General features: G+C 47.2%; 1 protein-coding gene across 1 annotated transcript; it reads left to right on the forward strand.

Annotated features, from left to right (window-relative positions):
• Window positions 1–523: 523 nt before the first annotated feature.
• Window positions 524–9368, forward strand: LOC147689212 (uncharacterized). Its single transcript, XM_086940033.1, has 10 exons — window positions 524–679; window positions 824–2284; window positions 3048–3140; window positions 3392–3496; window positions 4171–4280; window positions 4449–4643; window positions 5422–5584; window positions 6973–7138; window positions 7627–7721; window positions 8539–9368. Exons 1-10 carry the CDS (start codon window positions 532–534, stop codon window positions 8622–8624), a joined length of 2622 nt encoding a protein of 873 aa, XP_086796159.1. The 5' UTR covers window positions 524–531; the 3' UTR covers window positions 8625–9368.
• Window positions 9369–18048: the final 8680 nt, after the last annotated feature.

Raw genomic sequence — 18048 nt, forward strand, 5'->3', positions numbered from 1 at the left:
ACCTCTGGTTCACATTTAACTTCTTAACTCGTTTCACCTAGTGAACTTTCACCAAATTTCAGCTCCTGTTTCCACCTCTAAGCTCCATTTTACCTCCTGCCCTAGTCTTAGTTTCACTGCCCACCCCATCTCATCCCCTGCACCCCTTTCACCGGCTGTTCTCATTTTATTACCTGTCCCTCCCCATGCTCCTATCTCAATTCTGGATCGAATTTTGCCCACTGTCCCACAAGTGGCTTCGATCTCACACTCTGTCCCATTCATGTCTCTTCCATCTCACTCACTGTCCTACTCTCACACCCTGTTCCCATCTCACCTCTGTCTGATATTAGGCCTCTGCCTCCTGTCTCACCCCCTGTTCCCCATCTAACCTTGTGCACCAATTTACCCACCCAGATATCCGTCTTCCATCTCACTCTTACCCCCATACCCCTCTCACCTCCTGTCCCAATCTCACCTCTTGTTCCCTCTCACCTGTGGCTAATTTCTTATCTATTGCCCTCTCTCCCCTCCCCAGGTCTGCCACTCACCATGGAAGGCTTCGCCTCTGTGTACTACAGTGAACCATCCGTCATGGGCTTCCTCGCCAACGTCATCAGCGCCTTCCTGGTGGCCCTACAGAACTTCTTTTCCTTCCACACCAAAGTGAACGCTGAAGGGGTGGAGAACATCCTGGCAGGTGAGTGTGGCAGCCACAGATCACACAAAGAGTTACAGGTGGCGCTGGGATAACATGCATAGGAAACTTGGAGGGAGGGGGTACACACTTGCGCTCCCACACACAAACACACGTGTTGCTCAATGCCTGTGTTATCTCTTGCAGGGGTCCATCTCATCCTGATTGGAGGACTGACACAGCTCATTGCAGGCTTCCTGTGCTTCCGGAAGTACGATCACCTTGGGAGCACCGCCTTTGTGGCATTCGCCGCCCTCTGGAGCAGCTACGGGGCTACACGTGTCGCCTTGGGCGCGTACCCCACCATCCACAACACCACACAAACCCTGAACATTTGTAGCAGCCAGACCATCATGGCCGCCTCCCCGCTTCCGGTCGCTGAGAGCGCAGTAGCAGGGCTGGTGGCATACACCGCTGTCGCCTTCATCCTCTCCTTCTGCTCGGCCACCGTTAACTACGTCATGCCCTTCGTGTTTGGCGCCATCACCCTCACGCTGGTCTTCGAGGCGGTGGGGCTCTTCGGACAGTGGGCGCTGGTGGTCTCGGGGACCCTGGAGCTGCTCATCGTGTTGATTGGTTTCTATGGCGCCACTGCCCTGCTCCTGAAGGGCCTGACCCAGAGGTACGTCCTTCCAGGCTTCGGGAACCCCTTGTTCAGCGTCTTGCTTCTGGGCTCGGCCAACAGCACCTCTTCCAGTGGCATCGGGGAAGAGACCAAGAAGAACTCCAAGTACGCAGAGCCCATGGCCTTGGGACACATCGCCGACGCGGTGGCCTCGCTCATCTTTGCCTTTTATTGCTTTGGGTACATGAAGACCTTCTACATTGGCGCCATCTGGGTCAGCATCAATGCGCTGTCCCAGCTCTGCGCCAGCTACTACAGTTACTTGAGAGAAGACGTCTACCACACCACCAAGCTTGGGCTCCACAGCCTCTTCTGGCTGCTGATGTCCTGGGAAGAGTTCATCCTCACGGTGCTCCTCTCGGGGGACAATGTGGACAAGAGCCGAGCGGGCATGGTGGGGGGCTGGTTCTTTCTGGTCGCGGCTTGCATCCTCTGCCTGATGTCCCTCAACAGAGACCTCCTGGAGGTGCTGCAGAATTCATGCTTCCTCCTCCTCACGGTCTCCACCATCCACCAGATTCCACTCCTGGGATCCCATATCTTCTTCGGAGTGGTCTGCAGCATCTACACCGCCACCTCCCTCTACGCCACTTTTGCCAGCCTCATTAACTCCATCGCTGATAAGTCGCTGATCTCTACTGGACCCCAAGTGATGTCATCGGCTACGCTCCAGGACTTGCTGCTGAGCCTGAAGCGCGTCACCAGTAGGTCTAAGGAGGGCCAGGAGGTCAGCACCACCAGATGCCAGCTCCCTGATGCCCTCTTCTTCTTCTGCAATGGCCTGGCATCACTCTCTGCCATCCAGGGGTCCCTCAGTGACCCCACCAGAGCCCACCTCTCCATCCCTTGGGTGCTGATCCCTGGCGCTCTCTTCCAGTTGTACGTCTGCAGGATCGTGGTCCAGAGAGGGCGAAGATTTGGGTCGGTCCTACCATTCTTTTACGCTGCTGTATGGGCCACATGGGCGTGGCTACGACTTGCAGGTAATTTATGATCTCTTAATCTTTACAATGTGTAAAATGTAATCACAAAAGTCCTAGGGATCCAGTGTCATGAAGCTTCTGAGTGGTTTAGATCCTCAGGCACACCAGTAGGGACAGTGGGGGGATGTATATTTCTGGTCCTTGGTTTCATTTGGAGCAGCCATGCATGCAGGTAGTTTCTTGATGACATCACATGCAGTTCTTTGTCTGACTGGGGGGCCCTTGTGACCTGATGAAGTACCTGGGAGGGGTCATATGTGATGGCTGCCAGGTGGGGGGCAAAGGGTTGAAGAGGAGTGCAGCTGGTGGCCAATAGGAGGGGACTAATGACTTATGGAACTATTAATGGGTCTGGATAAACTATTTTTGATAATCCAGTTGTGGGAAGAACAAAGAGGTATTCATGTCTTTGTTCAAATAAAGGGTAATTTGTTGTACCCAGGAGCATATTTACCAGAATTGTAATTTTTGTTTGTCTTCAGAAAACTATTTATACTGGGATAAGGAGCTCAGAGAAGTGTGTATCACCAAATCGGGGCGCACCTGTTCAGGGTGGGGTGGAAGATACAGTTTTGCACATCATCAAAAGTCAACATCCAGCCCCATGATTGGCTGTTAGATGATCGAGGTGTTGACAGTATATGGTCCTCTCCATCCCTTGTCTCTGCTCCTGGCACTCTCCTGCCTTTGAAGGAAGAGCTCCTTCCTGTGTTCTGTTTCATCCATGACTAACCCTCTGCCCCCCCCCCTCTTCCCTCTCCAGGTCCCCTGCTGAATATCCACGTCGCCAGTTATGGTGCATTCACTGTTGGTGTCGTCACCTTCCTGGTCATCAATGTCTTCCTGATGTCCTTGGGTAAGTCTCTCCGGATCCCGAGGTCCAGTCATCCCTCTGTTGAATCCTTAAGGCCCAGGTGCCCTGACAGACAACGGCTGCTTCCGGCTGCAGTGGGTTCGGGCCGGAGTCTGTCCCTCGATGGTCCATATGGACAGTTCTGGGGCATCGTAGCGTCCTCATCTAAAGACTTAAACAACTGCGACCCCCGCTGACCTCTGAAATATGTCATTTCCGGCCTCTGACGCCATCTTGTTCTGCTTGTTCCACAGTCGCCTATGCCAACGTGGTGCTGGTGCTGCTCGCGCTGCTGATGGAGGCGGTGATGGTCTGTTTCCTGCTCTTCACCTTGGAATGCCTGCCCCTCGCGCTGGAGAGTAAGTGGACGCCTTCACTGTGGGATCCTCTTGTGTGTTAATGCATGTCAGTGATCTCTAAAGGGTTTATAAACAGGAAATATCTATCAAGTGCCATCCCGAGTCCACCTGTAATGTGGTGGGGGCTAAAGGGGAGTGGTCTGTAGAAAGGACTGGAGTGTGCCTGACAAGTCTGTGCTTCTGAAGGGTTGTGGGGGTGAACAGAGTCAGTTACGTGTCAGACTCTGCTAGAGTTGGTCTCTACAAGGCAAGGTGGGCTGGAATGGAGTCAGTCACAAACCTGACATGTGTCTGGTCTCTGCCAGACCTCCATGTGTCTTAGTTTATGTGCCTGTCTCTCCACTGCTGCCTTAACACCACCTTCTTATAATACGAAGAGTTGGGGTGAGCCCCATAACCCTAAGAGCCAGAGCAATAACGTATAAACCAAGACAGGGGTTCCTGTACCAGTTTAAATGTTTTACCACACTTAATTACATACAGAGAGAAGGTGAGTGAAAAAGTAATCTGTCTTATGTTTTTATTTTATTGCCTTGGGTGGCATTTCCATTCTTGAAATCCCAGCTGAAGGGAGCCCCTGTCTTGGTTTAACATTAACTTGATCAGCACACTTGTCTCGTTTGTTGATTTTATGAACTTTATGTCTAATTTTCCCCTCTTGGTGTTACTTTCAGTCACGGTATTGTCCGTCTTCAGTGTCGTCTGTATCTACGGAGCGGCGGCATCTCTTGGAAACTGCATTTTCGGCAAGGACCTAATTCCCATGGGACCCTCTTTCTTCAAGGTACAGTGATAAGTACACATGCAATATGTTACGATCACTATTCTTTCCGATATGTCTTTCAAATATAAGTCCATCTTTGTCCTCTCTGTGATGTGCATGTGCTGCTCAAAGGCAGCTGTAGGTGCCGGTGGCGCTGTCTCACTCCTTGTCGGCTCTTTGTCCTTTTAGGAAACGAAGTCTGAGGAGAAAGTTGAGGCGTCCGACTCCTGCGTGTGCCCCGATTCCTATCGCACCGGCAGTCTAAGGACCATCGCCGCCCTGCTGGACCAGGGCGGGGTGTGCGGGGTCCCCACAGACACGGTCTACGCCCTGGCGGCCTCCTGCAAACACCCCGAGGCCATCCAGAAGATTTACACCATCAAGGTGAGCACCGAGGAGCCGAATTCCGGCGGAATTTACCGAGTCCGAGACGGATGCTCTGTCATTGAGAATAAGGGGCACCTTTTACCAGAACAGTTAGAAATCACCCTGTGGGCGGAGACATTGTCATGGGAACGTCAGGGTGAAACCATTCTGCAGGGGTGTGATTACCATGGTGATACCAGCCTGGAGTATGTATATATAGAGATATTGTCATGGACACGTCAGGGTAAAACCATTCTTCAGGTGCGGGGTTACCATGGTAATATCTGCATAGAAAGTTCCAGTGTGAAAACTTTTTTTTTTAAAGGAAAGCAGCCAGGGTAAATGGTAGCTTGTCATTCTTTGCGGGGAGAGTGGGGGATGGGGGTGATAAGGGAGGTGTGGGCTCCAGTCCACTCATAGTCTCAGGAGAGAATCCTGCTTATGGGGCAGAAGGGCCCAGCGAGATGCTATCACATGCACAAGAAAGATGCTAATGCGCCAGAGCACACAGCGAGTCTGCGTTCTCCGACTATGAACCCACTGGGCAGATTCCAAAGCACTACATTCTGTGTCCAGTGTCTGTCTGCTGTAGGTCATTAGAAGGTCCTACAGGCTTTTAACGTGTACAATCTCTTGGCTAGCACTAGAGACACTTAGTTTATTGTCAGAGGTGGTGTGACTGGGTCTAAGCTCATTTTTAGGTATCACGTGACCCTGCACTGAATGTCTGAAGGTCATGACCTCCCTCTTCTCTCTCTAAACCAATCATTTCTCCTCTCTCTTACATCCTCTGCAGGACCGACCCCTGGAGAAGCCCATCTGTATCTGCATCTCCCACCTGGACCAGCTGCGGGCCGTGAGACCCCCCTTCAGCCCCCTGCTGTGGGACTTCATGGGGAGCGTCTACCCTGGGGGTGTCAGCTGCATTGTCCAGAAAGGGGAGTGGCTGAAGAGGATGGGTGAGTGTGACCTCTTCTGCATGGTCTGTTTCCTTCTCCAAAGAGGGGTGGGCTGGGGAGGGTAGAGGGGTGAGGGCTACACATGCCAGAAGTTGTGCCTGGGGACATTCAGGGGTGTGCCCACTTCATGTAAGTGCTGCTTGTCTAGATCATGCTTCATTCACCCCCGCCCCCCCAATATGTACCGACCCCCATCTCATGCACGTATTATGAATTACTTGCAGCTATCACTCCATTCACCCCCAATGCCTACAGACCCCCATCTTATGTAGCATTGTATGTACATATCAGGGTCCATTCACCCCTTTATGTCTACAGGCCCCCATCTCACGAAGCTACTGAGTGTACATATCAGAGTTCATTCAGCCCCCCTAATATATGCATACCCCAGTCCATGCAGATATTACCTGCACATTCACCCCTTGATATCTACAGACCCCACTTTCATGGGGGTATAACAAGCACACAGACCCCCTGATGTCTACAGACCCCCCTCTCATGCAGGCAGTGCATGTACATTAACCCTCCTGCTGTTTATATACGCCCATCTCATGTAGCTGTTGTATGTACATATCAGGGTCCAGTGACCCCCATTGTGTGTACAGACCCCCATCTCATGTAGTTATTGCAAAAAAGGGTCCAGCCCCCCTTAATGTGTAACAACCCCAATCTCATGCAGGTATTCTATGCACATTCACCCCTAAAGCACACAGACCCCCATCTCATGTACCCATTGCATGTACATATTGTATATATTATGTATATATGTGTGTGTGTGTTTGTGTGTGTGATGTATGTGTACATGTGTGTAAAACAGATAAAGAAATAGATGTGACTCGCACAATTCCTGACTAAAACATGAATTAAACCCCACAGCAATGACAAAACAAGGAAAGGTTGCTTTCGTTATACTATGGCTGTATAAGAAAAAAATGGTGTGCTGAGTCAGTGTACTTTTCAGCTGTAAAATAGTCCCTTGCACAGACAGAATGATATATCAAATAGCCATAAAATTATGTAGGACAGAAAAACTTTTCTGGCTGAAGTCTTTTTTAAAGAATTGTTAACAATATGCATTGCAGACATCTGGCCTCTCAAGATATAACAAACAAATGTGTGCATGCCTTTCACAGTATGCTTTAGTAGAACTTCTTTCATACTGAATGGACAATGTGTGCAATCACTTATTCAAGGACTTTAATTAACTCTTGATGTTCTGAGGCTAGATCATTCAAACATCTGCTCAAATTAAGCACAACCAATTGAAGGCACCACTGTACAGCAACTCTGGTCATAATGCTGAGCAAATAAATACAGTCAAACACAAATGCTTACTTACTCACACCTGGCACGTTGCTGCTTCATTTTGCTATTTTCTACTCCTGCAGGAGTTGGACCAGCTTATGACATTGTGGGCACCAAAGACTCAATCATGATCCGAGTGCCGGACCACACCATCTCTGCCCACCTGACCAACATGACCGGCCCTCTGGCCATCACCTCCGCCAATCCCAGCGGGGAGTGTGATAGCACCCACCATGACATGGTCATCTCGTGAGTACACACTCAGAACAGGGGTTGGATTCAGGAAAAGGGTGTGAGTGGGCCTTCTGCGGAAGAGATCATGCCTGGGGTTTGAGAGTTACTAGATGGCTGCTAGGGGCTGAGGGCAGAGGCAAGAGTTGTTGAGGGGCGTGAGCTGAAGATCCTGAAAGGTGAAAGGAAGAGTGTGGGAGTATTGATGGGTGGTTTGCTTCTTTGCATGAGTTTAGGCTTTTTTAAGCATTTGATTAGACTGGTGCTACTGAAAGGTTGCGGAAGGGGTAACAGTGTTTGTGATATCGCAGCCATATGTTAGGGTGTTTGAGATGCTTGGCATAAACCTATATGTGGGCGCATTAAACACAGGTGTGTTTGACCAGTTGAGGTTGAGGTCAGGTAGATGTTTGCCAGCCTGCGGCTTCCCCTCAATCCCCAGCACCTGAGCCTTTGTCGATGATTACTTTAAATTAGTGATTTTGTATTTCCACTCTGTGTTCCAGGCGTCTTCGACACAAGCTGGAGGGGGTGCTGTGTGATGGGGACTCCTACGAGATGGTGGGCTCCACAGTGGTGAACTGTCTGAGGATAGATGAAGGTGAGTCTCAACCAATGCTTGTTTCTGTTTCATCTCTCCCCCTGCTATTCGCAAAGTAGACTCAGGAGCATCCATGGATGTGAACAGAGTGCTCTGCTCCCCACCACCCCTCCCCACCCACCAAACACCTGCCATGAGATTTGGGAAACACCAGTCCTGGTCCAGTGCATTCCTGGTGTCCAAGGCAGACAGGCCTACAAAGCCCACAATGAATGGACAGCTGAAGCATGAAAGGGGCCAGAATGAATGCGTAACTAAAAGATGCTCTTTATTGAGCCCCTGAGGAAAACTCCAAGCGCTTGGTCTAAGTTTGCAGGGATGCCACCTGAGGTTTCCTACCTGTGCCGACTCCTGACCCCACTCTCAACTTAACAAGCCTTTTTCTTTATCATTAGTCTGCACCATTGGTGTAAAATGTTGCATAATTTGTTTCACAAAATATCGCTAAAATTACATGAACGGTGTGAAATGTGGTTCGCCTTTATCTTGCATGAAATTTTAATGGTAGTAAATACCCCACATTAAAAAAGTCATGTTGGATACTGACAGAAAACGTAATCTGCAAAAAATGTCTCTTTCTGGGACATTTTGTGCTCAAAGCCATCTCCAGTGAAGAAGAAAAGATGCATGCTTTCTCCTGTCAGTATATGCCATGTGACAGGGCGGCCCCACCTGTACTCCTTCACCCATTGGTTCCTGAGGGGCCAATCCCCAATGTGCTCATTATGCTTGTCTCTTCCCCTCCCTCTGCTGCTCACAGACCTCAGACCTGTCCACGCTCTCTTAATCTCATGCTGTTGTGCTTCTTCCTTTCCAGGGATCCTGAGCATCGTGAGGGAGGGCTGCGTCCCCACCACCCACATCATGCAGACGTTCGAGCGCGTGAAGAACGCGCAGGTGTGAGGCTCCCACGTGCTACGACCAGTCTTGTTCTATTGACCACAGCAGCATCCGCACAAGACCTGAGCCAGCTGCCATTTGCACTTTATTAACCGGAAATGGAATCATGACAATCTGAGGCCGGAAATCCACGTCGACCCTGAGCTGAAAGGAAGACATTACCAGAACAGACTTACAGACTTCAGTGGAGTCGGACATTCTTATAGACAGCTCACAATACTTTTTTGTCATCATACTTCATTTGGATTGATAGGCAGATGTTTTCTATCCTTCACTCTCCAACAAGGCATTGACCTGAAAGTCAGTGCTTGATGATGTGTACAGCGACAGATCCTCGATTCCACGCCCCTCAGGATGCACGGGCACAGATCCAATGTATATATACTGTTGCATTCTGTTTGCGTTCTTTGTTTGAATATTATATTTTACCCTCTGTCCTTTTAATTTAATTTTAATGTAATGCTGATACCGATATTGATGATAAATTCTATTTATTTTGATACACTGAGGATGTCTGGTCCTGTCAGATCTCACCAGTCTCGTGTGACAGATACTGTCAGAGACAGAGATCCCATATTGTTACAACCAGAACTATTGGCTTCACTGGATGGTGCCGGCCACCAATCGAGAGGAGCTTCAAGAATCACTGATAGAAGATTTCGAGTCTTAGGGACCTACACGTAGTATTTAACCTATTTAATATATTGAAGTTTGTATTTATTGAATAAAATTGCCTTTAAAAAGAAACTGTATTTTCTCTCTGTTGTCGGGAGGACCTATACCATGAATCCTCCTGTGATGCAGCTGTGAAAGAAAGGTGTCATGTGTGTGAGTGTGTGTGTGCATTTATTGTGCAAAATTCAGTGGTATAAAACCCATATTTACCATGAAGTTTGGAAAATATTTCATAGTTTTCATTGAAATGTTGTTTTATCATCATAATCACAGCCCCAAAAAGCACTCTGCAGCAGAGCTTTATCATGGTCTGGGCTACCAGATTTAGGCTCAATGGAAAACATAAATATGTGTCATGGCTATCAAAACTGAGTGGAAAGAAAAGATAAATTATGTAGCACATTTTCTGAAAATATTATTTTTATGCATTTGAAGTAGAAACAAAATATTCTGTTGAGATTTGCAAATGATATGTTAAATGTGATACATTACACAGTACACTCTGCAGCCACAGAATCACATAAATCCGAAACTCTTCACCTTTGCCCATTATTTTCTATTTTATGTTTGCCTTCAAGCCCATCGAGCCTGTTCACATACAAACATTGATACATGTTCATTTTCTTCCTTTTCCCTAAGGCTTTCCTGTGAATTTCCCTCTACACTCAATTTCAAAATCATGCGCAATCTCATACGCAGATGACACTCAGGTGATAATCCCCATGGAGACGGACCCAGCGGAATTCAGAACAAAGTTTAAATCCTGCATGCTGAAAATTGCCTCTTGGATGAGTGAGAATTTTCTGCAGCTAAATTCCAATAAGAAGGAGATCCTTCTGTTTCGAAAGGCGACGGAATTATGGTCGCCGGACTGGTGGCCGGAGGAATTTGGGCAGGCACCCAATCCAACCACCCAGACACGGAACTTGGGTATCCTGTTTGATAACAAACTTTCGATGGAGGAACACGTGAAGTCAGTATCGGGCACCTGTTTTGACATCATGCAGATGCTGAGGAAGATTTTTCCTTGGATCCCTCTGGAGGCCAGAAAGACCTTATTGCATGCACTACTAGTTAGTAGACTGGATTATGGGAACTCATTATTAGTAGGAATCAGGGAGGACCTTGCATCTAGGCTACAGGTAGTACAAAATACAGCGGCACAACTGGTCCTCAACAAATCAGTACGTACCCCATCCCGACCTCTCCTGCAACAACTACATCGGTTGCCCATGAGGAAGAGAGCAGTGTTTAAGCCAGAAACCGGTCCTAGGAAGCTTGTTTCCGGTCCAGGGAAGGCATGGCTTGGCAGTTCGGGCTGGACTGTTCCCATGAGGCACAGGGACAGACTGATTTGCATATGGCCATGTCTGTACTGGGGTGGCAGAGTGGGCTAAAGAACGGTGATGGATTAAACCCAGATCTGTTGACTGGGTGTGAGTGTTTGATTGGTTCAGATGCTCCGTCCATCACCACCCCCTTTTGTCACGCTTTGTTCGCCATAAGTTGGCAGGGTATGCTCAGTCGTGAGTCCCTTGCTCACTTTGCCAGGGGATTCAAGCAAGCCTGGCAGAAGACGGCTGGAATGCCAGAAACCGGTCCTAGGAAGCTTGTTTCCGGTCCAGGGAAGGCATGGCTTGGCAGTTCGGGCTGGACTGTTCCCATGAGGCACAGGGTCAGGCTGATTTGCATATAGCCATGTCTGAACTGGGGTGGCAGAGTGGGCTAAAGAACGGTGATGGATTAAACCCAGATCTGTTGACTGGGTGTGAGTGTTTGATTGGTTCAGATGCTCCGTCCATCACCCCCCTTTTCTACCGCTCGGTATTTAAAGCATGGCAGGGGATTTGCCTGGTCTATCTAAGGAAGAAGTTAATTCCCTATATACCGGCCCGTGTATTGAGATCGAGCAATCGCAATCTGCTCCGTCCCTGTAAAATCAGAAAAGCCAAAATGGTAGGGTGCACATTCTCATATCTAGCTCCACTCCATTGGAATGGTCTGCTGGATGAGCTCCACACCTGCTCAAGTTTGGGGCAGTTCAAGAAGAAGTTAAAAACCTGGCTGTTCCAAATCCGCAACTCTGTCCTAGTTTGCAGCGCTGTGTAGCCAAAAGTGTAGAGAGATCCCTCTGGGGATGATTCGTCGCGCAATATACATTCTAATTATTAATAATAATAATCCGCAGTTCCCACACCCTTTCATAATCATATGACCTTGTTTCATCTGTTGTGTCCACACCCTTTCATTTCTCAAATCCCCAAGTCACATTAAAGTGTCAAAACTGAAAGTCCCAACCCCTCCATTCATTGTTCAACATGTGACATTTGGTCATCCTCTGTTGATATCATTTAGTATTCTAATAGCATATCATAAAGTGATATTTCAGAGACGTTGTTACCACCCTATTTTTGATTTGAGCACCACAATCCTCATTTATGAGAACATCTTGGTCTTGCTTTTCTCCCCTTCTTCTCTTACCATATTTTTTGACGTGCCGCGGGTTCCCTTAATTACATCCTATCGGTCGAATAACCTGTGTCTTTCAGATTCCTTAAGTAAGCTTCCAATTAGGTTAACTCATTTCACCTGCAGTGGGGCCTTGAAACCTCCCGAATTCCGCTGTAACGTGGGCACCATCTTAACCTGGCTTCCCGATCGTTGTGCTCGCCTGATCTTAACTTATTTAATTCCTGCCTTATAATATGCAGATGATGATGTGCGGTTCGCTCAGACTTCTGTGGGTCTCCAAAGTCTTTTCATTTCTTTTATTGATTTCATGGACTCCTTAGACCTTTCATTCAAGTTTTCTAAATCGCATACTATGATGATTGGCAGTAAGATTTCCATTAGCCGCAAGTTCCTCTGTAGGGGGGCAGAACTTACCAAAGATTCTACTTTCCCTTATTTGGGGGTGTTGTTTGATGAAAGAGGGTCATTGGTGGCTCAGAGAGCACTTACAAAGAACATCCTGGCAAGGACAGCGGGTGCCACTATGGACTTTACTAAGAGATTGGTTTAAACCTGTACCCTCCCTAATAAAGGTCTATTGGGAAAAATGTATCTCAATGGTTGTGATGTGTGGAGGAGATATAAAGATGTAAATGAACTGCAGGTGGCGAGAACAAATTCTTGCGTAGACTTCTTGCTGTTCCCACCTGCACCCCCTCCTGGAGCTTGGTCTGGGTTATATTTCTGACCTTATTGCTGTTGCACCACTAATGTGCTGGTTGAGAATTTGGTCAAGTCCTGTTCCTACTTTAAACCAACATGTTTTAGAGGATTGTATTGCACTTGAGGGGGCTCTGAGTATTCTCTGGCTAGGCTATGTCATGGAGCAGCTGAGGAGGACAGGCTGCCCCGAGCTGTTCACAAACCTAAGACCACTACGCCACAGTAATATGAGGGACATCAAAAACATGTTTTGGCCAGGCGCATGGGGGGAAAGGTTAAGTACGGGACTTCCCATGCCCACAGTGGGACTATATTTAATGTTGTGCACAGGTCCACTAGGGCTGCCCTTTTTGTTGTTTAGTAATAATGTCCACCACCGTTTCCTGCTGAGCAGATTCAGATTTAACTTTATTCAATGATTTTTAGCTATTCCTAAAGAATTCTCAAAACCAGGTGCTTTAAAGCCTTGTCCTTGTGATAATTTTTCAGAGCAAGACAGTATGCACTTTATATTTTTCTGCAACTTTAGTAGTATTCTACAGGAAAAAATTATCCTTCCGTTGGCTAGGAGTTGTATTTTGGACTAGTGAGGCCCACCCTGGTTTGTCTACAAATGATGTCTTCCCCCAAGGTCTGCTTTGGAGTTGCAAGTTTTCTTTCAGGAGCCCTAATACACAGGAAGAAGTTGTTTAAGGAATAGAGAGCTCCTATTTCATTATGTGTTTAGGGGCATTTTTCATGCATTATTAATTGTGGTATATATCACAGAATGTTCCCAAATACACCGTTTTTGTGCTTGTACTGTTACATTTGCACTATACACGTATACATTTTTCTTCTTCTGATTCTGTGTTTTCTTGTTCTTGTTCTAATGTCTTGTTTTAACTTACCCTCTTATCAAAGGTTTTAGTTTGTGTTTATTCTTTTCAAATTGTAAATGAACATGCACTATTGATCTGTTTTTGAATATCCATATATAAACAACAAAAAGGATGGGATGAACTGGACAGGAGTCAGCTCCATAAAGATAGGGAACAGCAACAACTTACACATGGGGAATCTCAGATGAATTGACATGGAAATGTGGTTTTGTTTTACACATTTCCAGATTATTAATTGTTTTTATGTAAAAAATTGTGTAAAAATAACATAAACATGTATAATATAAAAATTGTAAAATCGATTTTAATTAATACAATGCACTAATTCTTGTATATGTACAAAATATTTTTTAGGCTCTGATAAAGTCCCTATAAGGGATGAAACGCATTGGCTGCGTCTGCAAAAAAAGTGATGTTCTTGAATTGAATAAATGATATTAAGATAACACGCAATGTTTGATGATTTACTTTAACCCCTCCCGTGCTCATGAGGAGCTCTGCTTGTGCTTGGGGAACGTGTGCACTAGCAACGGGTGTGTTTGCATCTAGTACACCATTACACAATAGAGAAAGGATACAGTACTGAGCAGTGTGCACAGAGTAACTGTGTGTGCTGAATGTATGTGCGGCTTGGGTGGCACAATACATGGAGGTGACAGTACTGGACAGTATCTGTGCTTTGTATGTACAATAAGCGCAAGCATGCCTGCAATTGCAGATTACATGGAGGACCCTGGGTTCCATTTTGGGAAGCCCACGCCATGAAGACATGGGGAGTAGAGGAATACCCCAGACAGATTTGTGTATTGCTGCGTTCCTGTGAGGGGGGTGGGTCAAACTGGAGACTCCCCGTCTATACTTCAAAAGGGCGCTCTTCGATTCAGTGATAGATTACAAGAAAAGGCCTTGGACACATTTCAGGAAGGAGATGGGGCTGAAAAAGGGAATTATAAAGAGTAGGGCTGGGAGCCAGGGAGTAATCTTTTGTTGATCATAACACTGTGGCTGACATTGAGGTGTGATCTCTTATCAGCCTCATGGCCTCTAGTCACTTCCATGGCCTGTGTTGTGGGAGTGTCAGCTTTGGAGTCTCCTGCTGTAACAGACAGCCTCCCAAGAGGAAGAAGACAGAGAAAAGTGTGTACTTCAAAAGAAGCAGAACCCCCAACATAAACCTTCAAAGACCCAGACCCTAAATCACATCTGGTGTCCAGAAATGGATTATAAGAAAAGGAGGATCAGACTCCAAAATGTGTCATCTGCCAAGCAGCCAGATGTGCTGTGTGAGGAGGGGAAGTTCTGAGACCAGGACTGGAGGCCAAGGTCTGCTAGTCTCCTTTCAGGTTGAGGGGGCATTACCCAGGATAACCAACACCACCTGCTGTGGACCCTGGAGCAGCAGCGCCTGTCTGCTTTCCAAGACCAGTGTGCCTGTGAGGAAGAGGAGAGCGTTCGAGTGAGTGAGGTCCAGTGGGGAGCTCAGCCAAATGGACTCCTGTGTGAGATGTGAGGAGATGGCTGCTGCACCTGTATCGTCATTGCGTATGTGCAAAATCCAGTCAGCAACCCCATATGTCAGAAGGGGGCTGCAATGAAGATAACCATGAGAGGAGTGCCGTGCGGGCCAAGTGAAGACATTGTCACCCGTGGAGGAAACACCCTATGCCAGGAGGTGCCACCGTGAATGCCGGATTGGAAGGTCACAAGCGGTATCCCCAAAGGACAGGAGAAGCTTCCGAAATGTAAGTAGTTGCAAGGGTCGGGCCATCACCTAAGAAATCTGAGTCATGATGCATGGCAACATGGATTAACCCAGCACTGCCACAGTGAAACTGAGGAAAACGCTGTGTGTGCATCGCTGCATCATCATAACCCCAGCCGGTCGCACAGCAATACAACCCCTGCCCATGTGTGGAGCACACAATTTATTGTGCAGGCGGAACACCGGAGCTCCTCTGACCACTGCTGGAGCCGGCCGTGCAGACGACTCTCAGCACAGGACTGGAGCTGCATGAGTGCTCCCAGTCGGGGCACTCGCTGGGACATTGTAAGCCTCCTCGCTGATGGAGTGGGTAAGACCAGTTACCGGCCTATCAGACCCCGGCGCACTCGGGAGGGTACTGCAGCATCAAACACTGTTTTTCGAAGAGTCGGTGGAGTCTTGAGTGAAGTCCGAAATGAGCATTCCCTTCTTTTATTATAAAAAATAAGTATTTCACTGGACACTGATTTATTGACACTGCTGTGTGATCTTTGCGTTACGAGTCAAGTTCACTGACCTGTATTCATACTTCCCCCTGTGCGGGAGCCTTGGACTGCTGGAACCTAGCTACCACTGGGAGTCAAGGGCAGAAGGAGCACTTAGCCCAGTTGCTCAGGATCCATAGCAGGTGCTGTGTGTTATATGCAAACCCAGCAGACCTGTCAAACAGAGTCTGACACTCCAAGAGGATTTGATATTGTAATGTTAAAAACGATGCTCACAGCACACCTTTCTGCTGGGATGTATGATAGAACCCCACATGCATTTACCACACATGCCTTCACAACGCAGTTTCTACCCCAACTACAATGTTACCACTTATTCCTTAACCACACAAGTCGTTAAAATGACTTGCGTTAGGGGGCACTGGACTTTGGAATAGTAGAACTTAACTATTCCAACTCCAGTCTACGCAACAGTAGAGATGGTGTTGGACTGAAAATCCAGCACTAGTCCAACAATGCGCCCCCTAAATGTATGTATGTATGTGTCTTGTAAAGCAAGTCGTCGTAACGATTTGTGTGGTAAAGGAACACATGGTAACATCGCAGTCAGGGTAGTGACTGTGTTGTGAAGGCTGAATGTGGTAATAACAGTATGGGAAAGGATTCTTCCCTTTCTGCTGAGCCCTATTCCAGTCAAACTATGAATTACAGTGACCCATTTTTTTTAGGTCCTGGGATTAAATTCACAAACTCATTCACATCCATTTGAATGCTTGTTACGGAGAAGTTGGAGAGAAAATACAAATTAACCTTCAGGAATTTCAAGCAGACGAAAGGTAAATTTTTCTTAACATGTAATTAGATTTTCGATAACTAGTAAAAATAGATGTGCTGGGGCGGCTCCTCCATGTGGGCAGAGGAGCGTCGCCCCACTGCTTTCTCGCAGTGTGAGAAGCAGAAACACAAAATAGTATTATGAATACCATTTTATGTTACCGCTTCTCGCACTGAGAGAAAGCAGAAGGGTTTGGTTGGGGAAGGGCGGGTAGGCCATCCTGCTGCCGGGCAGGGGAGGATTGGCTTGCGCAATGTTGTGGGCGCTGACTGTTTGGTTGGCCCCAGGGCCAAAAAAATCCAGTCATACACACTCTCCAGTTTTCTCCATGTAGGCTGCGTGCAGCCTGCATGGAGAAAACGGTGTCCACATAAACGCCTGTGTGGGTAGCCTCCCAGCCAGTCACAGAGCTGCCTTTGCAGCGTTGTGATTGGCTACGGGAAGGAGCCGGAAGCTGCCTGCTTCCTGGGACTCGGAGTAGGGAGAGAAGGAGACGCAACAAGGGACTAGAGGTGAAGGCAAGTTGACATTTTTTTTAAATTAAACCCCACCTTCCCAGCGCGACCTCCTCCCTGCCTAACCCCCTGCCCCCCCACCCGGGGGTCATGCCGGCCGCAACTGTAGATGTGTGAATATTTTGCTTGCTAGTTTGATTTCTGAGGAAGAGTATGAGGATTTTCATCTGTATTCTGGTTTTCTACATAGGACAGCTAGGCCTGCCACAGTGAAAAATAGCGTTTGGGTGTTAGTCACTGTAAAGATTTAATTTGTACATAACCTACTTTTAAGTACCATGCACCTTGGCTTGTGGGCTACAATGACTTCCCAGGGGTACCCAATTCAGTTTTTCAATTGCTAAAAGAATTTGTATGGACATTTAGAATGTAACCTGCCACAGTCAGGGCTCAATGGAAGGTGTGAAGTAATGTTTTACACCATCAATCTAGAAGATGGTACATTGATGCGGCGTTCAACTAGTGACTTTTAATTTACAGGTCCTGGGTACATATTGTATCATATACTAGGGACCTATAGGTAAATTAAATCTACCACCTAGGAACATGCTAATGGGACCACGTTTATAAAGGGAGGACATGCACATTACCACTTGTTTAGGTTTAAGTGCAAGGTTTAAGTGCAAGGTTTAAGTGCAGAGTTCTAATGCAAGAAAAAATATAGGGTCCAACAAAGGTGAAAAATACAGGGTGATTATGCAGAAAATATGATTACCTACAACAGCGACCTAAATATTTAAGATTTTGGCAAAGATTCTCGCTGAAAAGGGAATTACCGCTCTGGTGCATAAAAATCAGGTAGGATTCAACTCAGGACGATTCTCTCCAAGATGAGCATTGGTCCTGCTTTCACTGCTATGACACTATGGCTATTTTGAAATCCCTCCACTCTTGTCATGGATGTCTATCAGGACCGACCAGTATTGATGGAGGGACAAGACATGCCTTCCCACTATGGCACCTGCTATTTATCCTAGCCCTGGAGCTCCTCGCTATAGCATTTTGTCAATCGCAGGAGATATTGGGCATTCCCACCACAGTGAGAAATTTGAATCTCATGTTACACGCAGATGACATTCTCCCGGCATGTTCCTCCCCCCAAACTTCTGTGCATGCACTCAGGGACATTATCTGCTTCT

The sequence above is a fragment of the Lissotriton vulgaris genome, chromosome 10 (genome assembly GCF_964263255.1).
Source record: "Lissotriton vulgaris chromosome 10, aLisVul1.2, whole genome shotgun sequence".
Lineage (NCBI taxonomy): Eukaryota > Metazoa > Chordata > Amphibia > Caudata > Salamandridae > Lissotriton > Lissotriton vulgaris.